The sequence below is a fragment of the Poromitra crassiceps genome, assembly GCF_964638095.1.
Source record: "Poromitra crassiceps genome assembly, chromosome: 3".
Lineage (NCBI taxonomy): Eukaryota > Metazoa > Chordata > Actinopteri > Beryciformes > Melamphaidae > Poromitra > Poromitra crassiceps.
Window position 1 is genome coordinate 8,589,609 of NC_139625.1, and position 27,481 is coordinate 8,617,089.

At 42.2% G+C, this 27,481-nt stretch overlaps 2 protein-coding genes across 4 annotated transcripts in view; one reads left to right on the plus strand and one right to left on the minus strand.

The window, feature by feature from the left end:
* LOC310774280 (putative ATP-dependent RNA helicase DDX4) overlaps nt 1–27,481 on the minus strand; it is a gene marked incomplete at both ends in the record, with an annotated part of 249,099 nt that overhangs the window by 35,323 nt on the left and 186,295 nt on the right. The gene's annotated exons all lie outside the window — the stretch shown is intronic.
* LOC310774090 (ubiquitin-protein ligase E3A-like) overlaps nt 24,256–27,481 on the plus strand; it is a 50,004-nt gene continuing 46,778 nt past the window's right edge. For 2 of the 3 annotated variants that reach the window (XM_083634151.1, XM_083634153.1), the window contains exons 1-2: nt 24,256–24,503; nt 25,299–25,343. In XM_083634151.1, coding sequence (XP_083490277.1) covers nt 24,427–24,503; nt 25,299–25,343 — 122 coding nt within the window. In that variant the 5' untranslated portion in view covers nt 24,256–24,426. The remainder of the gene's footprint in view (nt 24,504–25,298; nt 25,344–27,481) is intronic. The other variant, XM_083634152.1, reaches the window with a different exon arrangement.

Below are 27,481 nucleotides of genomic sequence, written 5' to 3' on the forward strand. Positions count from 1 at the left end.
GTAGACTGTTATAAGATGTTTGGAATAAATCTGGGCTCGTTCGAGCTAGCAAAACACATGACTGTCTCGCTCTCCTTTCTACTTACTAATCAGCCATAACCATAACACGCTTTCTGACAGCTGTTAATGTTATTATCGCATCTGAATATGGGCAGGTGCACGGTGGTCAGCTCTGAGTCTGTTATCATTTCAATTTATAACAATTAGGTTAAAAATGTTATATGCTGCAAATTAGGGGTGGGGGAAAAAATCGATTCACCTAAGTATCGCGATTTTTAATGTCACGATTTTTTGGATCGATCTTTTATTCCAGAATCGATAATCGCAAATTATTTTTATTTTATTTATTTTTTTGGTGCTTGCAGTCAGGCCACTCACTGAACAGCAGGCTAGGCGCCGCCTACTGGTTTACTACCGGTAGTGGTTTTATTACTGTATTAGTTAGTCTGAAGTAATAATTACACTTCAGGGTTAAAGTGGGTGCATCTCATTGTAAAATTGGACTTCAAACGGCCCAAATCTGGCTTCAAACGGCCCAAATTTCACGCGCGTTGGCCCATATCGGCCTGGCCTGCTTGGTATCTAATGCCCGGCCTGAATTATGATCCCAGTCCGCCCCTGTTTTTAACTATATCGCCCAGCCCTACTCATGATATATAATATACAGTCTCTAGTGTATGATTCAACTTTTCCCATGTTCTAATCTAGTGTAAAAAAGCAAACAAATTGAAAAAAGAAAAGAAAAAAATAAACAAAAATCGCAATAAATCGTAATATCGAATCGCAATAATCGTAGAATCGCAATACTTAAGAATCGCAATATAAATCGAATCGGCACCCAAGAATCGTGATAGTATCGAATCGGGAGATAAGTGAATCGCCACAGCCCTACTGCAAATAGCTTTCTATGTTTACTTAAAATTAATTTAATGCAATCAGGTATAGTGCAATCAGTATACTGCACTGTGGCCGATTTAGTTAATACAGATAACTTTAGTTTTGTTTTTTTAACCCCACCCCTCGACCAATCGATTGGTTGATGAGAAGGTACAATTTTGGTTGACCAAGATTTTCTTTGGTTGAGTACAGCCCTAATATAAAGCAGTATAAAAGCTTTAAATATACTGGCCAAGCAGCCACATGACAATCACCATAATGTAATAAAGTAGTAAACCTACCAGCGCTTGAAGTCTGGCTGGTTAGTGTAGTACTTCCCTGTAAACATGGTCAACACGTTATTCAACCACATGGTTTCACTTGTTATAACCAGAAGGGTCCTCCACTGTTTGTCATGGTAATTTAACTACTACAACATGAAATGGTGATTATTGAAATTGAAGGGCTTGTTGCTATGGCGACAAGTGACAACACAAGTCTGGGCATTAAAGGCGCCGACAGGGTTATGCGCAGCCTCGACTTGGAGCCTTGCCGCCGACTAGGGGCGACAGCGAGACTGTGCATACTCGAACATAACTCAGTGCGTTGGCTGCGGTACACCTCCAAAACACTAGGTGGCTTGTGGTACACTCATGTCCATTACATCTGACGCTATGTTGTTTACCAAGAACATGCAATCATGTCGGTGGGGGGATTTTTATTGTCCCTCCATTTCAAAACTCATTCCGGTGAGCGTGCAGAAGGCTTTGCTAGATGAGGGACAAGCACTGTTAAATGAGGAAATGGCATTTCCTCATTCGTACGTCAGCTAGGGATGGGGCCGATCCGATCCAATATCGGTATCGGGTGCCGATATAGGCACTAATTCACGGATCGGATCGGATTGAGAGAGAAAAAATCCGATTTTTCGGCAATTCCAGCGCGGGCGCTGGCCGTAATTTGCCTATGTATAGTAGTATCCTTCTTTGCCTTGTATATTTTCTTCATTTTGTCTGCTTTTTGCAAGGTATATAAAAAAAATGTATTAGCCAAATCTTTGCCTATACTGTATATTCAAGAAAAATATTGGTATCGGCATAATATCGGTTTCGGCAGATATCCAAATTCAGGTATCGGAATTGAAAAATTAGATCGGTGCATCCCTAACGTCAGCGGATATGTGCGCGGCCGAAGGCAATGGCCAATCACAGCGCTCGTGCTGGTCACGTCACGCCGACGCCGTGGAGTCACATTTTCAAGGAGATGCACGCACCCTCCACCGAGCTGCGCCGATAAGACGGCCAGCTGCGGCGACTAGGGATGCAGCGGTATATCGTTTGAAGGTATACCGCGGTTTGAAAACGTCACGGTATCAAAACCACTAAAATTTGCCGTCATACCTTCGCCACAGTATCAGCTGTTTCCCCAAAACAAAGTGCCCAGGTCACTTGCAGAGTGCAGCTTACATGGCCCCTCCCCCTGGCTGCATGCCTACCTAGACTAGAGCACAGTAGAGAGGAGCCGCAAGGACCCCCCTGAACTTTCCCCCATCTAAAAAGACGACGTCGGCTGTATGGCAATATTTCGGCTATTGTAAAAACACAAATGGTCCGCAATACCGCGATACCGTGAAACCGTGGTATTTTTGTCCAAGGTTATCATACCGTCAAAAACTCATACCGTGGCATCCCTAGCGGCGACCCCTCGGCGCAGGCGATTTCGCGTAAGCATAAATCCAGTTTAAGGCTGTAAGTGTAAAGTGTCACACCTGGTTGAAAACTGCAGATAACGTGTCTGTTAGCGAACTGTCCAAACTCAACTGAAAGCTGGCATTAGCGACAAGATTACCAAACACCCCATACACCTGCTTTTTAAATGTGACCTATATCCAGATAAGCTATCTGGATAAGGAAAAGTGCATCCTAATGCGAGGTGTAAAATGCATTTACACTGTAATCAGGATCGTGATCAGATCTTCCTGACCACACCTGGAGGTAGCCTGGCTCACATTTGTGTTCAGATCTTTACACCCCAATGTACACCTGGTTTTTAAATGCTACCATTATCAAAATAACTTATCTGGATACAGGTTGCATTTAAAAACCAGGTGTAAATGGGGTGAAGATTGTACGGCTTTCTTTCTTTTTTAAGATTATTTTTGGGGGGGGCATTTTGGCTTTATTAGACAGGAAAGGTGGGTGAGAGAGGATGGCATGTGGCAAAGGGCGTCTTGGTTGCACTACATTTGTTTGACCAGCAGATGTCCCACAAACTAACTTATTTGAAACTTTGATGAGTGAAACCATTCCAGACAATGGACTATTTTCACAGCAACCATTTTACGTCTCAAAGCCAGGGTAAACACAGGTGCAAACCGTGCAAACAAAACATTAACAAGGCCACTAGAACACCTAAATGGAATGGAATTTGGAAAATATTGTTTTGTTACACCTGTGTCTACCCTGCCTTTGAGACACAAAATGGCTGCTTTGAAAAGGGTCTAGCGGCTGTAAGGCCTCAAAGCTTCAGAAAGCATTGAATACGTTCTCAAAAGACCCAACTTGTAGATAAGAATAAAAACGTGTTAAAACTGTATTAAGCTTTAAAGCAGAATGAAATGGTCAAGACTAAAATAACTCAAATGTATGATTTCCTTGCATCAGCAGCTAAAAGCAGATACTTCATCACTTAAACTTTAGTGTATTGCTTCTCAAACTGGGGTCCTGGCAGCCCCAAGGGTCCTTGAAGGGGTTACAGGGGTCCCCAGCAAAAAGAGGGATAATTTATTTTCACTATAATCCCATCCCCAAGTCAGTGGTTTTCAAAGTGGAGGCGGGGACCCCATGCAGGTCACCAGGGAGCACTAGGGGGGCCTCAGCAAATTAATGGAAATGCTGAAAAAATACATCTTTATGGGGAAGGAAATTAGTCTGTTATATTTGTTAATACTACAGTATAATAAATAGAGAATCCTTTCCTTCCACATAGAAATAATATTTGCCATGCCCATCATGTTTAAATGAAGCTTAGCAAAAATTCTTTAAGGGAGACGGTAATGTCATTCATTCACTCACTTTTCATTCATTCACTCTCCTAGGATATAACTCTAGCTCTCATACCCACTTCTTAAACAACCTGCATTTTCCTGTTCTAGGAGAAACCCTTTAGTTGTCCCTGGCTCTCATTCATCCCTCCTGTCCTCATTCACATCTTTCCCTGTCAGGAGAAAACCTTTTAATGTCACGCCCACTCATTCATAAAACTCAGTCACCAATCACCCCTTTCCCGCTTCTACCTAGCGTCACTGTTTGTGGGCGGTAACATTAGATTAAGCCAATCAGAGCATGACACATCTTCCCATTCAGCCTATCATGATCTACTGTCATAGCTAAAAACCTCCCGTTTTCTCTCTGTGTCGTCTCATTGGGTTCCAATGCGTTCCTGCGTCCCTCCTCCACCCCATTCTCCTCCAGTCCTCTCTGAGGTCTTCAGATTCAGAAGCCTTCTCCAGCAAGACTGGTCTACTTCACCTGTTCACCACCACCACCAGGTCTAGACTCCACGGGGGGATATTCAATCTACTCTGGCTGCATCCATCTACCCCTGCTGATCATGACGTCATAATCAAGCTGATGTCATGATGGAGTCTAATCGCCAAAACTATTATCTATATTTATGTGCCTACAGGCTCATGTATCTTATCTAGGGTTGTCCTGATTGGAAATCGGGGCCGATCACGTGACTGCAGACCCGATCCGGACTCGGACGTTATGACCCGATCAGGGATCGGGTTTATACATGTATATTTAAAGTCATTATTTTTATCAGATTTTTTATATATGGGCTATTGGTGATTCAAAATAAATTAGAATAAAATTAGTATTACTACCACCGTTTACAGAGTCAGACCTTGTCTGTGTCAAACGACACTCAGCCAGACAGCCTCACAAAAACACTGCATGCGCAGTTTGTTTTGAAGCTGAGCCGCTATCATGTCTGCTGTGTGGAAATATTTCAAAGTGAACGACGAGAACGATGCAGTCGCAAACTGTCAGATATGTAAAATTGGGATATCGAGGGGTGGTAAGGACAAAGCTGCTTTTAACACAACAAACTTGATACGACACTTGAAAAACAAACACCCGGCGCAATATACAGAGTTTACACAGGCAACCAAGCCGAGGGCTAGCCAGCCCACATTGGAAGAGGCTTTCAAGAAGCGAGAGAAAATGCCCCACGACAGTGAAAAGGCGAAAAAGATCACAGAAAAGATAGCCGAGATGATAGCAATGAGTGACCAGCCACTCTCTCTGGTAGACGACCCGGGTTTTATCATGCTTATGGAGTACATGAACCACGATACGACATGCCCTCTCGACACTATATCACTGAAAAGGCTCTGCCAGCGCTCCAGAAAAAGATAAGCGACAAGCTACTTGTCCTATTGAAAGACGTGCCTGATGTCGCGTTTACCACAGATATTTGGAGTTCGTCTGTGTGTCCCATGGCCCTTCTAAGCCTCACTGCGCAATGGATCAACTCCAGTTTTGTTTTAAGCCGTGCGACTTTGCATGCACAGGAATTTGGTGGATCCCACACAGCAGAGCGCATCCAGCAGGCGATGGAGAGGATGCTGAACAACTGGGGAATAGACAAGAACCGAGTCCATATCATTTTGCGTGATAACGCTGCAAATATGAAGAAAGCCATGCTGGATATGGGAGTACAGAGTGTGGGCTGTGTAGCGCACACATTACAACTTGTCGTGCACGAGGGCCTGCTTTCCCAGCACAGCGTCACAGACACACTGGCAAACGCCAGGAAGATTGTAGGCCATTTCAAGCACTCCCCGCTAGCCTACTCCCGTCTGGAAGACATCCAGATGGACTTGAACATGGATGTCAAGCGTCTGCAGCAAGATGTGCAGGTGAGATTCCTCTTTCCATTATTTATTTTTATTCCATTATTACTATTTTTATTCTATTATTTATTCCCATGCACTTTTTAGTACTAAATAAATACTTTGCTCTGCACCTGGCTTGCCAACACAATTTCTTTGTCATAGTCAACGTCAACTTTATTTATAAAGCACATTTAAAAACTACATCAGTCGACCAAAGTGCTGAACACCAATAAATAATAACAACATAGCCATAATAAGCCAGAGTATATCCATTGTCATAATAGTAGTCTGCACAAAAATAAAGTGAATGAAAGCACACTCTTAATGATATTTTATATTTATTGTGTGCAGACGAGATGGAATAGCAGCCTCTACATGCTGCAGAGTCTGTTGGAACAAAAACAGGCTCTCAGTGTGTATGCTGCTGAACGCACTCTACCAGCAACATTGACCGCCAACCAGTGGGAGCTGATGACAAAGACGCCGGCGGTGCTTGGTCCCTTTGAGGAACTGACCAGGGATGTGAGCAGAGATTGCATCTGCCGCTGATGTGTTGCCTGCCATTACAGGTAATTTTTATTTATCATTTTGTATTGTAACATTTTATTTATATTGTATTGTTAGTTTGAAACAAACCATCATCCCTTCATTAATTCATTAATTCATTAGTCCTCAGATGTGTTCTCGAGAGAGAGAGAGAGAGAGAGAGAGAGAGAGAGAGAGAGAGAGAGAGAGAGAGAGAAGAGCAAGACCAGAGAATCAGGACAATGAAGAGGACTCTCCTCGAGGCAGTGGAGAAACGCTTTGCTAATGTGGAAACAGAGCCACTCTTCTACATGGCCACTCTACTCGACCCCAGATACAAAGATGGGCAAGTACAGTTAAATTAAAATGGACCTTTTGTGCAACATGATCATTATAAAGTCATCACCACACACCGGAATTAAGCCAATACTTTATTTCCCTTTCAATGTAGAGTTTGTTATATTGTTAGATTTTTAATTGTATATTTATTGAGTACATGTGTAATTTAGTTGCCTATGCTGTGCTATGTGGTGTGTCTTTCTTAGGTTGTTTTGAATTGTGTGTAATGTTACATTTATCTATTTTTAGTTTCTTCACCAAGTCAGCCCACCTGGCGCTTGCCAAAGACCACCTCATCCAGGAGCTGGCGAAGAAGATGGAGGAGAGGAGGACCACCACCAGCAAAGAGCCAGAGGCAGCAGAGCCAGTGAGCAAGTCCCCACGTCATGAAGGAAGCAGCAGCCTGGCAAGCGTCTTTGACGAGATCATACAAGAGAGGCAGTCACAGGCCCGGTCAGTGAGTACCTCATCAGCAGACGTACAGGTGCAGAACTACCTCTCTGAGCAAACCACCCCCAAGAGAAGTGATCCACTTGAGTACTGGAAAGAACATGCCACTCAGTTCCCCTCACTTGCTGCTGTTGCTACCAAGTATCTCTGTGCCCCCTGCAGCTCTGTGGACAGCGAGAGACTTTTTAGCGCTGTTGCAAATGTCCTTGATGCGAAAAGGAACAGGCTCTCAGCTGACAGTAGAGATGCTGCGATCCGATCATGTGATCGGATATCGGCGCGATATCAGCCAAAAAACATGGATCGGATCGGATCGGATTCCAGCGAAAATGACCGATCCAAGGCTCCGATATAAGCACTCCATTCCATGACTCCGCTCCAGGATTTCTATCCAGCATGCAGCAGCAGCAGCAGCAGCAGCTAACCTCGCGTCACCAGGCTCTTCTCGGCGAGAAAGAGCCTGGCTCCCGCCCACAATTGATTTTGTCACCCTACTGGTTCCGGCCTAGAGCCCGCCCTAGACCGGATGGCAGCGTTTCTAGCTCGTCAACTTTCACGTTAACTTGACAATTTGACCCAAGTATCAGAACGGCAAACAACAAAACAAAAGATGGACGTACCGAAGTTCTTTTAGAAACATTGCCGATTCACAATCTCACATCTTTTAAGCCAATACAGAAGCTTTGCATCAGACAATTAATCGAGGGAAGAGACATCAAGCTAACAGCAACACAGATGTTTTTTGGCGCACTGCCTTCCGGTGTTCATTCTGGTTCCGTGGTTTACGCCCCATGACAAAAAGCGGGGTGGAAGGTGCCCAGACTAGCAGCAGCACACAGAGCCTAGGATAGCCAGGGCTAGTGTCCTCTAGCCAGGGCCAAAACGTCAGACACACCCGTCCTTAACCTATGTGCGATTCGAAATCACGCGTCCGCACCATAGACTGGCAAAACATGGCTGCCCCCAGTGTGGCTGACAGAAACAACCACTATTGCAATTTGCAAGACATGTCCCGCAAGGTTTCTGAGATTAGGGGAAAGTCTGAGCTGGCGTTACGCTAAACCAAACGTGGGGATGAGGCAGCGGATTTGTTTTGGCGTTAACGTTAGTTGTTGTGATGATGGCTAACGGGGCTAACGTTAGCTAGCTGGTTAGGCTATCTAGTTGCAGGGAAGCGCTCCACAAGCTTGTTGTGACCAAAACCCCCGCATTTAAAGCATTTCATACTCCCAGAGCTGGCGTAAACCATAGAGAACCTCATGCATTAGCCTACTCAAAATGTAACGTCCAGGGTTTGTGTCTCCAAAATCAACTAACGTTAACGTTACATGCAAGCTAACGTAGCTAGCTGCGGAGCACTCATGATCTATAAGGAAAACGAATGCGCACATAGCCTACATAATTGTCAACATCACATACATGTATTTTCTTTAATCTAGACTACAGGCATCATTTTTTAGTCAAAAGTGAAACGACACAGATGGCGTATAGTGAGGCTTTCCATGCCTCACTATAGAACTGGCCCCATGCAAAATTCAGACCGCTTATATGTTGCCTTCATGCCAATAAGAGTCTAAATGTATTTTTTTATGTTTCATCTGCAGACTAAGCAGCTAGGCTTTCGGTTCTATAAAAGCCATTATTTTTTGTAATGACTATTGAGTGATACACTTTACTAAAAAAAATATTATATCACAATAGTGATGTCAGATTTGCTTAGGTCAGAGCTATGGAATATTAAATCCATCTTTGCTCACAACATTTGCCCTTTCTTTCTTCTTCTTTTTTACCCCAGGTGTGCATAAAATACAGGTTAAGAACTTATGGAAAAGTCATGGAAATCCATTGGTCAAAATGTGTATGAACCCTGAAGGGTTAAATTGAGCATTTATGAGAGATTTCAAAAATATTGAGATATATATCGTGTATCGCGATATAGCCGAAAAACATTGCAATATTATTTAGAGGCCATATCGCCCAGCCCTAATTTGATTGTTATGTTTTAGTTTTACATCAAATGAATTAGATGAACTAAATTGTTTACATACTATATTACCAAAGCACACACATACATACCTAACCCTAAAAATGTTTGTTGCCTGCTAGCTATCAGACAGCATAGAGAGACTTAAATATGTGCTGTATCGGTATCGGATCGAAATCGGTATCGAATCGGGTATCGAAATTTGATCGGAATCGGATCGGTTTTGAGCTAAAATATCGAAATCGGATCGGAATTGAAAAATCTTGATCGCAGCATCTCTAGCTGACAGGGTTGAGATGCTGGTTTTCATCAAGAAAAACATACATGTTTTGAAGGTAGAGAAGAAGGATAAGAAATAGGAGTGTAGTTACAAAAAGCACAATACTGGCCTTACTTAAGTCACTTTTATTGGTTCATTTGTTTTATTTTATATTTTAATGCCTGACTGGCATTTTAAGTTAAGCTGCTGTTTGTTTTAAAACGAGACTATTGAGTCTGTGATGTTGCACTAAGTTCTAATGTTGCACTAGTTCTAATGTGAAGAATATTTTTTGTATTCTGACTTGAAAATCTTTAAGCTACCTCATAAGTGCTCAGTTTACAATACACTGCACTGCTTGAATATTGGCTCATTTGTTTTATTTGATATTTTTATTTATTTATTTTTTATTTTAATGCCTGACTGGCATTTTAAGTTAAGCTGCTGTTTGTTTTAACACTAGACTATTGAGTCTGTGATGTTGCACTAAGTTCTAATGTTGCACTAGTTGTAATGTGAAGAATAATTTTTCTGTTCTGACTTGAGAATGTTCAAGCTACCTCATAACTAGTGCTCAGTTTACAATACACTGCACTGCTTGCATGCACAGTTGTGCATGATAAGTGTTACATGTTAAAATATAATAAAAATAAGGGACATCCTGGATAATTTTCTTCGCTCTTCTTCATTTTTTAAATGTATTATAAAAGTATCGGATCGGGACTCGGTATCGGCAGATACTCAAAATCAAAGGACTCGGACTCGGGGGCAAAAAAACCTGATCGGGACAACCCTAATCTTATCATCTAATAAATCATTGTCATTCAAGAAATGGTCTCTCTGGTTGAATTGCCTGCTAGTCAAAATATCACATTGATTGTCATTTCCCCCTGGTGTGGGTAATAGTCTGGAACAATGTTTATAATGAAAAACAGAAATGTTGAATATGAAGAAATGAGAAAATATTTGATGTAACTGAGGTTATTACATTAATAAAAGTAACAATATATTCTGAGGTTGTATGGATGTAATTTTTGACATTTGCAATAGCGATCCGGTGTCTGGATGTACAAAGCGAGCACATTGGTCCTTGGCCAACGGGATTGTCCCTTTGGTCTGATGGTTAACGTGTTGCGCTTGCAAATGAAATGACAGACCCGGGTTTGATAGCAGCCGTGCCTGTGCCGTTACAGTAGCCTATTGTCAATGGGTTTTTAAAGACATCTTGCAATAGGGGGAATGTGGCCAAAGGCTAATGCTATTTAAGGGGCCTTTGCATGGAGACATTTGTGAACCCCTGCGCTAAGTAACGCAGTGACAGAATGTATGATTATTTTGGTCATGGGCTTCATACACTTTCTGTAATTAAAAAAAACATCTAAAAGCAAAGCAGATGGGGGACCCTGGGACAAAATCTTACCAAATGCGGGTACCAAACATGGTCTAATTTGTGTCATTGTAGGGAGCGGGAGGGGGTGTGCGCACTGTGATGACCTCTGAAACAAGACTGATACTTCCCAAAAAGTCAGTTTCCATTCCAGTCTTACAAATTAAGTGTTGGGCACATTTTAATTGGTTTATTTATTGTAAATTAGCTTACCTCTTCCTCCCAGTCCTCCATGTTTCTCTATTGTTATGCCTTCTGGAAATAAAGACAACTCCAGTCATGGTTCAAGCACTACCATCATCATCAACAGCCAGTTGTACAGTAGCCTAATAATCAACCATGCCTGCACAAACTAACGTGTCAATTTGAATGTCACATATCATATTTTTAGTTATTATCGATGTAACTAGTAAGCAGGATAGTAAAAAGGATGCGATTTCTGGTGCATAAGGAACTAATTAGCAGTTTTCTTGTGTGAGGAGATCATCATGTGCAAAATAAACCATCATTGTTTTTCGGTGAAGTTCTTGTGGCCTACTCTCCGCTACTTGTCAAACCGAATCCCATTCACAAATCTGACAATGTAATGTTGCTTTGTTTACTAGAAAGCAGCGTACCTACTTCGTATAGCACGGCTTCAAAAGCTCAATCATTGGGCCAAATCTTCCACTTGGTGAGTTCGGCTCGTAACATTAACTAGCTCTGTTGAAGTTCAACTCTGAATTGGTTCATGTGAAGCTAACGCGTAATATCTAGCGTTAGTTAGCTAATGTTAACCAGCGCCAGGTGGTGGGCGACGGCAAATCGTTTGCTTGTTGAGCCAATTGGCACGACATTTACATTACCTACCGCAATGACATACCGCAACCGCAACACAATTAAGGTATTGATTTATTAGACAACACATTTTCCATCGCTCACCTTAGCTTGGAGTTTGACACTGGAGAGAAAGGTCTAGTTCAGTAGGTGTGTTTCCACTGTCCAGGGTGTGTCACGTTGCCTGAATGGCAACCCAAATCTCGCGAGAGAAACAAGCAGTCCGTTTGTTTCTCTCGCGAGATCTAGCAACACCGGCGGCGTGCACGCGCCCTGGATCACTCCTCTCTGCTGCTCCTCTCTCTCTCTCTCTCTCTCTCTCTCTCTCTCTCTCTCTCTCTCTCTCTCTCTCTCTCTCTCTCGCTCTCTCTCTCGCTGCACGGCACGCGCATCACGTGGAGGACGACTGACGGCATCGTAATTCGTAAAGTATGAATATGAAAAGATGAACGCTGCACTGTAACCAACACTACTGTCAGCTGATGCTCTGTTGTTTAATATGCGAGTGTGTGGATGAATAGTCATTAAAACCATTGTCAATGATGAAATTAGCTGCGAAGCCATGTGAACAGTCTAGCTACAATCCCTACGCTAGCTTATTACAGTCTCACGTGGTCATAGCTTTGGGGGACTGAGGCTAGCTTGTTAGCCACTGTTTAGTCGCAAATATTGGGAACGTTTCCATCATAAGTGACGTGTAACGTTACTACACTGTCATTGTTGCTAAACAGCTAATGTTGTTACGCTTCGTTCACACAGACAACCTAGCCTTGCCTTGCCTCAACCCACGCCTACGCCGAGCTGGGCGTGAACCTGTTACACGCTTTTGCGATCACACCGCACGCCTTTTGCACGCCGAACCTGGAGCCGAGTCACAAGCGCCTCTCCTCTCTCCCGACTGTATTTTTTCACGTGTTGTCCAGAATTGTCATGGGTAGCCTCTAGGTAAAATAAATCTGATATATTTAATGTTCTATTGATGCTGGATATGTATAACCAGGTCTGACTATAGTCGGACATTTTAGAGAGGTGATCTTGCAAGAATATGTGCTGGCACAACAACATTGTCCATCTTGCTTCTTCGGTCGCTATTCTCTCTCATGAAGATTTGTTTGCCGACGGGGAGAAAGCCCCACGTGATAGCCACCCGTCAATCTCTCTGTCTCTCTGCTCAACGTGTTGTAGTAACTCCATTTTATTTTGCGTTTTTCTTTCATGGCTTGACAGAAGAAGTCTGCCTGCACGCGCCTTGTCGGCTTCAAAATAGAACTCACGCCTATTCGATAAAATCGGCAAGGCACAGGCAAGGCGTGGGTACACGCAGGGTTCACGCTCAGGCGCACGGTGTACACAGCCTCGTTGACTAAAACGGACGCCTATTAAAAAGCGTGGGTAAGGCTGGTTTCACACCGGCGACCCAAGCCTTGCCTATGCCTTGCCTTTACCCACGCTTTTTAATAGGCGTCCGTTTTAGTCAACGAGGCTGTGTACACCGGACGCCTGAGCGTGAACCCTGCGTGTACCCACGCCTTGCCTGTGCCTTGCCGATTTTATCGAATAGGCGAGAGTTCTATTTTCACGCCGACAAGGCAAGCCTGCCTGTCAAGCCGACATGGCTTGACAGGCAGGCTTTTCTGTCAAGCCATGAAAGAAAAACGCGACAATATCCGTGGGAACTGGCAAAGTCAACTGAATTTCAAAATAAAATGGAGTTTCTACAACAGTATTGAGCAGAGAGAGAGAGCGAGAGAGAGATTGACGGGTGGCTATCACGTGGGGCTTTCTCCCTGTCGGCAAACAAATCTTCATGAGAGAGAATAGCAACCGAAGAAGCAAGATGGACAATGTTGTTGTGCCAGCACATATTCTTGCAAGATCACCTCTCTAAAATGTCCGACTATAGTCAGACCTGGTTATACATATCCAGCATCAATAGAACATTAAATATATCAGATTTATTTTACCTAGAGGCTACCCATGACAATTCTGGACAACACGTGAAAAAATACAGTCGGGAGAGAGGAGAAGCGCTTGTGACTCGGCTCCAGGTTCGGCGTGCAAAAGGCGTGCGGTGTGATCGCAAAAGCGTGTAACAGGTTCACGCCCAGCTCGGCGTAGGCGTGGGTTGAGGCAAGGCAAGGCGTGGGTCGTCGGTGTGAAACCAGCCTAAAGGCAAGGCATAGGCAAGGCTTGGGTCGTCGGTGTGAACCCAGCCAGTCATGCGCCTGGCTGAGTCTGGGACGTGCTGCTGCACCTGTCGGTGTGGTGCTATAATGTTAGCTACATTAGCACGTTAGCTAATAGATGACGTTATTAGCTTAGAAAAAAAAAATCCACTTCCCACCCAATTCACCAATTTTTGTGTCGAAAAGGCAGGAAGTTCAAGTAACACAGGTGCAAGCAGAACACTAATGAGGGTTTCCAACTTCGGTGCTCCAGTGCCAGCGCCCTACTTAAAGGTCCCATTCCGTGCAAAAGCTGTTTTTACTTGTAAATGCATATATACTGCTGTCAGCCCTCCCTGTAATGAGTGGTCACAAGCTCAGAACTGCCAGAGTTGGATTTGTCCCTATCCAGCTTCCCCCTGCAGTCTCCTTCAAGCCACACCCCCAAACGCTTTGTTTGCCCAGACGGGGAATTGGGACGTCACGAGCTTCCTCACGCATACTGCGCGGGTCTCTCTCACACAAGCTACCTGCACCATTTTGTCTATAGCCACAAAATTAACACTTCTAGCTGGAGCGACGCCAACTGTACGTGATCCAGCAACTGCAGAGGTGCATTCGGTAAGTCTAGGCATTTTGAGATGTCCTCTTTAGCGTAGTAACCGTTAAGTTAACGATAACTCGCAACCTAGCATGCTGGTCCACAGACGCTAATCTGATTGGCCGCTGGGAGCCTGGGGCGGGCTCTCCCTCAGCGGCCAATGGGAACTGTTAGGCCATTCTTGGGAAGCGACGAGATGAGGAAGTGAGAACTCCGTCACAACAAACGGGGTTGCTATATTTTCGACAAATTAATCCAGAATCATGTTTTATGGACCAGAGACACACGTTTTTAAGAGGTTACAGCTGCACGAATTGGGACCTTTAATGTCTCGCATGCACCTGTGTTACTTCCTGCAGTTTAGACACAAAAATAACATGGGTGAATTGGGTGGGAAGTGAAATAAGTGAAAATCTGTAACAATACAATAATTAATATATAATCCACCGAACGACAATTCCAAGCACATTCCAGCCATTGGAATTAGAATGGCTGTAGTGAGTGTGATTTCAACATAGGTGGCTGGTACCAGTTGTAATTAAATTCTAGTGTATGAATGATGACTTAAATTGTCTTTACGTACAGAAGGAGAAACATGGACGAGTGGGAAGAAGAGGTAAGTACCATTATAATGTATTAGGCTACATAAAAAACACATTACATTGAATCAGTCCATCTAATTCAGTCCAACATTTTTGTTATGCCACAGAACTTGAATGAATAGAAGGGTTTTTCCATTCAAATAAATGTTCCTGGATAGTCGGAGCAGTGGAACTTTTGATGTGTACCGCTATGCTACCTTCTGTATAAACCAACTTCAAGTTACACTGAGTGATTATCCGACCACTACAAGGTGACAGAAACCCCAACACATTTGTAGCCAGTTTGCTCCTGCTGAAAGTTACGCGTCCCACATTGTTTTTATTGCAAGGCAGAGTACAGTCCACATTGGTACATAGTCAAGCCGTCATCGGTAAAGCCATCCTTTAACAACATGTGCCAAAAAATTCACAAAAATACAATTTCTTTAGGTTTTTACATCAAAATTCAACCATGATGTCTTCATTCACAACGGAATCTACAGTGTGCTTACGTTGGCATGTACTAGGGGTGTCAAAAATAATTGATTATAAGATGCATCGCGATGCGGACGTGCACGATTCTGCATCGATTCACAAATGTCAAAAAATCGATTATTATTATTTATTTATTTATTTTAATAATCGAATAAAATATAATGGAAGTACATGCAGTTGTTTATTTGGATCATAATACGATGCAATTCGAATGCACTTTTATTTTAAAAGTAGCCACACAGTGAGAAAAAAGAAAGTGAGAAAAAATAAATCATGTATTGGGAAAAAAAGTGATGGATCGATTTAAGATGCATCGATAATCAAATCGAATCGTAGCCCTCTGAATTGTAATCGAATGGAATCGTGAGGTCAGTGAAGATTCACAGCCCTAGCATGTACTACCTAAGTCACTGTCACAATAAGGAAGTCAAATACTGCGCAAATGGCGTTTCAGGTCGACTTTTAAGTCAGGATTTACTGCTATCGCCAATATTATTTCAGGTTTCAATAGATAATAGAATGATCTTAGGGAACAGCTAGCTACTTAAATGCTTTTTAAAATTTGTTTTTTTTTGGTTGTGGGACAGCAGTTTCCTGGCCGTGTCTGCCTCACTGCTCTCATTGGCTGGAGCACGTTGACCAGATATGTGTCCAGGTCTCTGACTCATCGGCGAGCTCTCGGCTCGGTCAGTGAACAGTTCACACATAGCAATCGAGTGTCCCTTTGCCAGCGCAGAGCCAACGCCAATCTGCCTCTCATCTGGGGGGGGGGGGGGGGGGGGGGGGGGGGGGTTGTTGTCGAGCTCCAAAAACTGTTGCCAAGGGCTCAGGGCATCTACTCTGAACTGGGCACTACCTGTATTATATATCTAAAGTGCTTCCTTTCAACAGTGCCATACTGTTCTATTTGCTTGCTTCATTAAAATACTGGATGTGCAATATGAAGGCTAGCACTTTCCACATAGCTTATTAAATGTATCCTTAAACATCAATGTAACTGACACCAATGTGCCTAACAGGTGGAGGTGGACAGCCGAGCGGAGACTGGAAGTGTCCAAACTCGTGAGTCAGATGTGTGTGTGTGTGTGTGTGTGTGTGTGTGTGTGTGTGTGTGTGTGTGTGTGTGTGTGTGTGTGTGTGTGTCCTTGTGAGAAGCAGGTTGACTTTTAGACCGTTCTGAGTGACAGTGTCATTGGGGCTGCTCCTCACTTCAACAGGCTAGTTGAGGATTAGGCCTAGCACTTGGCTTTAGGGCTAAGATTAGAATTTTTGCACCCTGAGTTTGTTTAGTAGGGTTATGGTTAGTTTAGGGTTAGGACTTGAGTTTTTGAGTGAGGTTAGAATTAGGATTATCCTTGAACTAGAGTTGGGGACTAGTGAATGAATGCAAATTGAAGATCCATAGTAGAATAATGAGAGAGATAGAACTGCCATGTGTTATTTTCTCATGGTTGTTTATTGTGACTGTCTTCTCTCCTCAGTGATTGTGGCTACACAAACTTTTTTTTGATTGATTGATTGAATACTTTATTGAAACAATGGCACGAGAAATACAGCGTAAGACCAGATTCATTGAAACAAAAGGAAGAAAACACAACAAAGCCCGAGGGCTTATTTCCATTGTGGTCCTTGAAGTGAAGCAAATGGAGTGAGTGTATGTGTGCATGTATGAGCGCGTGTGTGCGCGAGGGACATTGAACACAAGACATTATATGCGTTACACATATAAATAAATACAAAAAAACCATCTATATGTATATAAATACACGCGTACACACTTCCACCCATATACATGTACCTAAATACACATACAAATATACATGTAAAAACAGTAGGCCTACAACAATTTACACTTCTGCAATAATCATATCGAATCAATTACTGCAGAAAGGGCCAACCTTAGGGGCCGCTCTGTAGCCACTGTTTTAAGGTGGACTTATACGTGAGTTTGGACCTGAGATCTTTAATATTTTCGGGGAGACTGTTCCACAGGATCGCTGCTGAGTATAAAAAAGTAAATTTACCTATTAAGGTTTTAAATTTAAAAAGAACAACGTTATTTGAGCTTCCCCTGGTGGAATGGCTGTGCACCTCGCTAACCCTCCGGAAATAGCCAGAGAGGTACACAGGGGCTTTCAGATTAATGATCCTGTGGACCATACACAGCTTGATATGAGAAACCCTCTCCTCCACTCTCAACCACCCGAGGCTGAGGAAGTGAGAGCGGAGGAGAGAGGTTCTGGGGTGTAGGCCCTGGACAACCCTCACCAGTTTATTTTGGGCCGTCTGAAGTCTGGTTTTAAGTTTGGCTGCAGTGGCTGTGAACCACGAGGAGCAGGCGTAGTCGAAGTGGCATTGAATTAGAGCATTTGCCAGTATCAACAGCGTAGCACTGTTTATGACTGGGGAGATGCGAGCTAAAAATTTGGTCTTTTGATTGACCTTAGAAATAACTTTTAGAGCCATCTTCTCGCCTGAGAGCTTGTTGTCCAGGATACACCCCAAGTAGGTGATCTCCTCCTTTGAGGGTACAGACACGTCACCCACCATAATTGAAAATCCCGGGGATTTTTTAAGATTAAATTTGGACGCAAATAAAATTGACTCTGTTTTTCCTAAGTGGAGAGACAATCTGTTGTCCGAGAGCCAAACACCAACATTTGAAAGTTCCATGCTGAGTTTTTTTTCTACCTCCCCCTTGTCCGCGTCGGAGAACAGGAGGGCGGAGTCATCAGCGAACAGGAACAAAGGGCAGTCACAGGCAGATTGCATATCATTTATGTACACCAAAAATAATAATGGACCCAAAATGCTCCGCTGGGGGACCCCGCAGCTAATGGGGAGGGGGCGGGACAGTGTCCCATTTATGTCTACCACCTGCCGTCTACTGTCCAGGTAGGACCGAACCCAGTCGAGGGACGTGCTGTTGAAGCCCAGAGCCCTGAGTTTACCGAGTAAGATGTTATGGTTAACTAGTCCAGTAAAAATGTAACTTGACCTCACACTAATTGCAACAAAACCAAACTCAACTGATTTTGTATCCTCAATATGTCCTCAATGAAGGAAAAAAAGTGTTAAGGAAATGTATGAAGGGAACATTTTGAAAATGACCTATATGATGCTACCAAAAACGTTTATTTATTTATTTTTTAACATTTGTTTTTCTTTTATTTTTTTATTTTTTTATTTTCTCCTTGAAGCAAAAAACACATACAGGATATAAGTGATGAGATTTATGGCACATTAAAAAAAAAAAAAAAAAGGCTTCCATAGGCTTCCATAGGCTACCATCATATTTAGGTCATTTTCAAAACTTTCCCTTCATACATTTCCTTAACATTTTTTTTCCTTCATTGAGGACATATTGAGGATACAAAATCAGTTGAGTTTGGTTTTGTTGCAATTAGTGTGAGGTTGACCCACATATTTGCGTAAAATGCCTGGACTAAACTGTGTCAAATGCTTTTTGCAGGTCCAGCATGACCATACCACAATACTTACCGGTATCCACTTCCTTTCGGATGTGATCTGTTAGGTAGAGCAAACAGGTGTCGGTTGAGTATGATTTTCTAAAACCAGACTGGAAATCAAACAGGAGCCTATGAGACGTGAGATAACTGTTGATTTGTTCAAAGATGACTCTTTCCATTATTTTGGATATGGAAGAGAGAATTGAGACGGGGCGGTAGTTACCATGTTCTAATTTGCTACCTTTTTTGTGCAGAGGGATAACTCTGGCGTGTTTGAACTCCTGAGGGAACTGACCAGATTTGATAGACAGATTTATAATGTGTGTGATAACGGGTGAAATGATATCTGCAGCGTCTCGTATGAACCTGCTTGGGATGTTGTCGACACCTGTAGCTTTGGAAGGTTTAAGGGCCCTGAGCTTCAACAGCACGTCCTCAACGGACACAGCCCTGAGCTGAAAACCATCCGCCTGGACTCCCAGACCTCTGTAAAAACTGTCCACATGATCCTGGCCATACCGCCCAGAGAGGGAGGGGAGCTTATTTACAAGAGTGTCTGCAATAGTAGTAAAATATTCATTAAAAATACCCGCAACCTTGGATTTGTCCGAGGTGAGGGTGCCCTCCTGCATAAGGTTCAAGTTGAGAGTTTTTGTTTTTAGCTTGTTGTTGTACCCCAACTGCTTAAGAGATTTCCAGAGCTTTTGAGGATCATCTTTGTTCTCTGTAATAACTTCATTGTAGTGCTCTGATTTGGCCTTTTTGATCAATCTAAAAGACTTTATTCCTCAGTTGTTTAAAAATGCCAAAGGATAATTCATCCTTTTTCTTCCTATGTACATGCAGACTATTATTTCTAGCCTTAATGGCTTCAATAATGTCTGCATTGAACCAGGGCTCTGTTCTGGTTTTGAATCTAACCGATTTGACAGGGGCCAACTTATTTAACACTCTCAAAAACATGAATTTAAAAAGGTACCAAGCTTCATCAACAGACTTCAAACTGAGGACACGGGACAGGTCCAGCTTTCCCAGCTCGTGCAATAAGGACTCAGCTGTATATTTCCTCAGAGGTCTGATTTTGACCGTGTGGTGGCAATTTGTTACCGGTCTTTGAGTTTTACGAGTGCAATAAATGATTGCATGATCACTTAAAGGAACACTCCGCCCATTTTCAACCAGCTTTGTATCATTAGAACATCAGTAGTATATCAGAAAACTGTAAACTGTTTTGAAGTCTGTCATTTAATTTGACAGTTATTGAGTGTTAAAGTGTGGACCAGTGACATCACTGGTCCACACTAACTCAAATTAATAACTCATTAACTCAAATCAACTCTCAATAACTGTCAAACTATTCATCATTCATCTAGTTTGACAGTTATTGAGAGTTGATTTGAGTTAATGAGTTATTAATTTGAGTTAGTGTGGACCAGTGATGTCACTGGTCCACACTTTAACACTCAATAACTGTCAAATTAAATGACAGACTTCAAAACAGTTTACAGTTTTCTGATATACTACTGATGTTCTAATTATACAAAGCTGGTTGAAAATGGGCAGAGTGTTCCTTTAAGGCACAATCAATTACACCACTGCTGGAAATGTTGTGCCTGTCCGATACTACAATAAGATCTATAAGAGTCTGTGATGAAGTGGATACTCTAGTACCGGTACATGTTGAAATCAACTGATGGAGACTGAAGGTCTTACAAAAATCAATAAAAGCTTTATAAATTAAGGAGTCCTTTTTCGAAACATTTGTGTTCCAGTCTCCGATCAGAATGGCTTCACGTTTCCCGTGGTCAACGGCGCTGGTGCATGACTCCTCCAAATGCTCATAAAAACCCGATTGTGTCGGGGGCCTGTACAAAATCCCAACTAAGATGGGTTTTGTTTTGGGCAGTAAGATGTCCAACCAAATCGCCTCGGAATGCACATTCCGTACCGAGTGTCAGAAGTGCCAGGAGCCTAAACCTGAGGGCGCGGATGGGACGCCCCCTATGGGAAGAGGTTGGTATACATGTTCTATCTGGTAGTAAGATGCAAGTTTTATTCATGAAGTTAACCTGTAGATATCTAGTGCTCCCTTTCAACAATGCTACACTGTTCTGTTTTTTTGTGTGCTCATTAAAATGCAGAGTGTGTGCAACATGAACGCTAACAATTTCCACATTTATTAAACTTCAAGCTATACTATGTCACTTTGTAGGGCCCTTCAAACATTAAACAAACTTTTTAATTTATTTATGTTCTTATTTGTTTTACATTCTAAAGTATATTGGCTCTTGACACAAGGTATATCAGTTGGTAAGAGCTAAGAATGAGTTTTAGATGTACTTGAAAGCCATAAATGTTTGTTGACATTTGTATTGTCTGTAAACATTGGAACAAAACAGGCTTTTGTTTTGAGTTATGGTTCAATAATTACAATTAAGAGAGCACATTGTCCATTTAGAAGTCCTACTCTTCAAGAATATGACTTTAAGATGTAAGACAAATTAAAATAAAAACTTTACATTCGAAGGGCCAGAAAGTTGCGTAGTATACCTTTAACAAGGCTCTCTAACCAAAGCTGAGACTGGCACAAGCAAACACCAAGCAACATACAGGCAATGTGCATCCAGATCCATATAATGACCTCCTTAACATCAATGTAACTGACACCAACTCCTTAACATCAATGTAACTGACAGGAGGAGGTGGAGGTGGACAGCCGAGAGCTGGAGACTGGAAGTGTCCTAACTCGTGAGTCAGATGTGGGGGGTGTCTCTATCCTTGTGAGAAGCAGGTTGACATTTAGACGGTTCTGAGTGACCATGTCATTGAGTCACTTCAACAGGCTAGTTGAGGATTAGGCCTAGCACTTGGCTTTAGGGCTAAGATTAGAATTAAGATTGGGGTTATGTTGGGGGTCAGGGCACACAATTAGCACCAGCTGAATGCTGGTAAAATATTCAAGTGGCTGTTAGATAGGGATGTAACGATAACCGGTTTTAATGCTAACCGTGATCAAATTCCTTATGATAACCGTACCGTTTCAAATTTTCATTATCATTAAAACCGTGGTACCGTGATTACCGTGTTACCATGATTACGGAAGGGGGCGGGTAGCAAAAGTAATATGGTAAAGTAATGAGTAATGTAACGAATTACTTTCGATACCAAGTAATAAGTAAAGAAATATTACTTTTTACAGGAGTAATAAGTAACTACACTTCCTGCGTAATTTGCTAGCTCTTTTTTCAATGGTAAGATGAAGACATCGATCTAGTTTTACGTTTGAATCGTTTTCTGAAAATCGCATTTATGCTTCAAAAGTCATAAAAGTGGTCCTCATTTGTGACGAATATCTTCTTGTTCAACACAAACTCCACTGGTTCATCATACACTTTTGTTAACCACAGACCTTATTTTGGTCCCCATACAAAAATCCCATTGACTTCTACAGGTACTGAGCCAGAAGTGCTAACATCTTCCGGACTCAGTTCCAGAGTACCGCTGGACCCCTGCTGTATAGTGTAGTAGAGTATAGAGTCTATACAATGAGAGAATAACTTTGTTCTGAACACAGGTCTCACTGGTTCCATTATAATGGAGAAAAAAAACGTCATTTAGTCTATCTAGTGCCCAGCATCAGTAGCCTATTTTTCCCTTAAGTCTTGTCAATGGGATGAGATAATTTCACTTGTTTCCAATGCAAATCAACTTGATTGGAGAATTGTCTTTGATTGATACTTTGCCTTATTCTGCCTTGTTGATACAAGTGAAACTGCCCTGGAAAAAAGTATATTTATATCAAGGACCAACAAATACATCTGCATTAGATGATGGATCCCCATTGATAAGACTTTGTAAGGAACCACACCAGAGTAGATTTGTATGTGTCACCTGTTTGAAGAAAAAAAAAAAATCTATTCAATATGAAACCAATTAAATTACTTGTCATTTGATTTAAAATGTAACATGCTGCATCAATCTAACTGAAAGCACCATTGTAGTAGGATGACAGCATCGACTTTGTAGACAGTGTAGAAAAAAGTATGTATGTGTATATATATATATATTTATTTATAAAATGGCTTTCAAGCAATCTGATTGGCTCACAGCTGTGGTATAGCATATACCACAGTTGAAGCCACTCACTGCAAAAATGGGATGAGCAAGGCTCATGTCTTGCCGCTCAGGTCCAAACAGCTCGCCTCATTTTTGCTCATCCCATTTTTTAAACGGACATTTAAATATAATAATAATAATAATTTTCATATTGCCATACTTGGTAACCGTGTTAGAAAAGCAATAGATCACTTCAGACGTGATACATGCTTATTATATCACACCTAAGGGTGTTTTCGCCTGACGCCATAGGTGTGGTAAATGAGCATATACCACGGCCTGTCGTGATCTATTGCTCATATATATATATATATATATATATACTGTATATGGTATATATATATTATTATTATATATTTTTAAGAGATGCACATTGCATTTCACTCCATATTAGTGACTTAACCACCTTACTTTCCCTCACAATAGCTACATGCCTGGATTAATATAACTTTGATTTTCATTGTACCATGTATGTTGATTTGAGGAATCCTTTATTTGAGAAAATCCAGTTGAAGAATCCTGATCTGGTTTGTTGTCTGAAGGTATTATGTTGAGTTGAGATTTATAGAAAATGCCTGGTGACTAACAGGGAACATTGTATCCAGTATAACTGGATACAATGTTATGTGTCTGTTATGGAAAATGAATGTTTAGGTGTAGTAGGCCTAATATCTTTATTATGATTTGTCATGTAGCCATCCTGGCTATTGTAAATATTAGTGTCTTGTAAATCCATATGGGCTGGGCAGTGGGCACCTTAAACAGGTGGATGACACTTTTCTTTTTTTAATCAATCAGTGTTTGCTTAATGTGTATGTGTGTGTGTGTGTGTCTGTGTGTGTGTGCGTGTGCGTGTGCGTGTGTGTCAAGCACTGACTGCAACAGGAAGTTAGGGGCAATTTAGATTTTTTTTTTTTTAACTTTATTGTCCACCAAAGGGAAATTCGTTTTGTTCAAGTCAATACAAGCAAACAAGAAAAAGTTTTATCTAGCTAGCTACGAAGATTAAAGAAGGCACGAGAGGCGAAAGATGCTTTTTTGACAACAGCGTTCCCACCATTTTGGTCTGAAAACGCAACCTTGCGCCAATGGGACCACAGCAAAGAACCATGGCAGCCAATCAGAGGGAGAGTAGGGCGCGTCTTACCATGATGGCCCATGTCGCATTGGGAGAGCGATCTCATTTATTACCCACTCTTTGGTCGGGTACAGAGCAGTGCATTGTGGGAAGTGGGTCCGAATGTTGGCTGATGCTGAAGTCAAGATGGCTGTCAGCGTAAGACAGGGAGAAGAGCATGTAGCGGAAAGGCCGTGAATTAAGTTTTTTATTGAAAATCTTTGAACGCGGATAGATTAAATAGCGCCTTTTTGTTCCAGGCGTATTGAGTGTGTGGAGAGGAAGCGGTGCATTCATCAACACCGACACAATAACAAACACCTGAGCCTGAGAGAGTCTCGTATGAATCCGGACGAGCAGGAGGACTGTGAGTGTGCGCCACCACAGGCCGAGAGCAGCCCCGCAGGAGGAGACCACAGGTGGGCACGGCCACGGGAGAGAGCCCGGGGATGCTAGCAGAGAGGCTGGAAGTGTTAGCTACCTAGCTGCTACAGTTGGCTATCTAATATCTATTGCTATAATGTTTTCGTGTTACAATGGTTTGTGATTGGGGTCACTAGCACGCATGTGTTAAACGCTAAATCAGACCTGGGGGCTACTTTGACAGTTCTGTTTCAATAACGTTTGAAATTAGGCCAATGATGAGTTAGCATTAGCAAGCGTTTGCCTTATTAGCTTAGCTAGCTAACAATTTAACGTCGTTCCTTCCTAGTTGTACCAGCGAGTTTATTAAAGAGGATTGAGCTCACGTACATGTAGCGGCACGTTAAGGTGAGACTGGTGAGGAACTGGACGTGTTTTCCTGACTGCGCTAATGCTAGCTCTTAGCCCTGGCGTCTTGTCTTGGGGTGTACGTTATAGTGATAAGTCAGTAATGGTGTGTTAACGTTAGCCACACAGTTAGCTATCTGGGTGCCCTGCTGTGCTATCATTGATTGACCCTAATCAAACTAAGCAAGGTTAGGCTGCTTGTGACGTTATCAGACACTGGCTCTGATGTCGGTGACTAACGCATGTTTTTGGTGAAGCTGGCATGTGCAATTTCTGACATAGTGTCAATAATAATGGTGTCAACGCTACCTTGGCTTGCCTGGTCTCAGTTCGTACTGCAACCAGCACAGAGCTCCTTTGCTATTTGTTATGGAGAGATCATGTCAGCACATGACAACTTGATGTCTGTTGCAATTCACATTTGTTGCTGTGTGTTTATTTAGAGAATACGAGGAGCCTGAAATAGAAAACCCAGAAGCAAGCCGAATGTAAGTCATTTTTAAGACCTCATCAAACTCATATCCGGTATGCTTGTGAGCTGTGTGGGTTAGAAACAGGGGTGTCAAACTCATTTAGTTGGGCCACAGACCCACTTTGATCTCAAGTGGGCCAGACAAAGAAAATTGTATGTATAAATGTATAATAACCTATAAACAACAAGACCTAAATTGTTAGTGTAAAGATTAGGTCTACGGGTAGGCTACATTTTAAGGACAACATTTCACATAGGGTTATCTCAGGCAGCTACCTACTAGGCCTATTATATTCAAATCTACTCTGTCATTACACTTGACAGCAACTGTGCAATTCTTCTCTATATTCAAGGGTAGTGAAAAAATAGTTTAGCGTTCAGTGATGCATACTGAAAACATGAATTAGGTAACTTCCTCTTGAAACCTGCTACGATAAATTTTAGGTGTCAAATCCTGAGCTTGAAAAGTTGGCTTTAAGGACTTCCCAGTGCAATTTTCACACTTTGCAAACTCATCCTGTCAACCGGATTGGACCCTTTGGCGGGACGGTTCTGGCCCCCGGGCCATATGTTTGACACCCCTGGGTTAGAAGCTATGCCTGTCGCATCACACCAATATGCCCATCAGATCTGACTTGTGTTAGTTAAGAGCCTGGTCTGACTCTGAACTAAGTGCTGCTTTCAGAAATACCTTTCGCCATTGTCAACATGGATCACATTTACTGCGGTCTGTTTTTGTGCTACAAATTTACACAGGGTCCAAATTTACTTTTTGGGTCATCTGCCAATGGCAGGTAAAATGAGAACATTTACCGGGTAAAAAAATGTTTCATCTGCCATAAAACTGCATGGTGTTTCAGCCAGGATCTTGGGGCTCCTGTGTCGTCCAGACATCATCACCTCTCAGAAAAATGCAGGCCTCCATGACGCTTCTCTTCATCTTCGGTCTTCATCTTTTCTTTTTGGTGGCTTAACAGCGAGAATGTGTCGCCACAACACACATTTCTAAAGCAGGGGTGGCCAAAAGCTTTTACGAAGAGAGCTACTTGCAAAAAATATAACTAGTCGCGCGCTACTTCTTTTCCCCTTGTCTCCCCAAGTACATACTTAGCACATGTTATCAGTATTATATTATTTATTTAACATTATCATGTTAAATACTGTAGATACTGCGTTAGCTATACATGAGTGGGAATTAGTTTATGCGTTCAATATAGGGATGCACGATATATCGGCAATCATATCGGTATCGGCCAGTATCGGCCGATTTTTTAACATATCGGTCATATCGGTATCGGTCAGATGTTGCAATGTTAATATCGGTTATCATTATCAGCCAAATTCTTCACATTGATATGAAATAATGCAGTAAATCTATGATTTATGGGCTTTTCCAAAGGCTTTGCAAATAAAGAAATGCATAACTTTTTCAAATTCAGTGTTAACATGTGTTTTTCAGTATGTACAAAATGTGATGATCATAAAAATGTGGTTTTATACAGATCATATCGACATCGGTAAATATCGGTTATCGGCCATAACAGCAATGTTAATATCGGTTATCGGCATCGGCCAAAATTTTCATATCGGTGCATCCCTAGTTCAATAAAATAAAATACATTTTGGATTTCTTTGGCAAGCTACTTATTGATGGCCCGAGATCTTACCAATCTATTGGGCACACCCCTGTTCTAGACGTGTAGAAAGCGCAAAATACTGTAGTAGTAAGTAGTGCTGCATGATTAATCGAATCGCAATCGCGATGTCAGCACGTGCGATTACATAACCGCAAAAGGGTGCGATTATATTTTAAAAAAAATGTCTGTGTGCGCGCCTCGTCTAACTAACGTTACACGCGAAGCAGCAAATAAACAAACGCACGTTTCTCTGCCATCACACTGGACATCAACACTAGCGGGAGACTTCTCCCACCTCCGCAAATATATGGCAATGTTATAACGTTAAACATAAACGTCTTACCGAGGGAGAGACAGCACCCACCGCTAACAGCAAAGCTAAGTAACTAGTACCCGATCAGAAAATAATGTAAACAGCCGTGTGATTAGTGAGAAAGTGGGTAAAAGAAGGAGAGAGCTGCGGGTGATTATGCAGAACTAGTGCACGTTTAAGTGTACAGCAGGTAAATGACCCGCT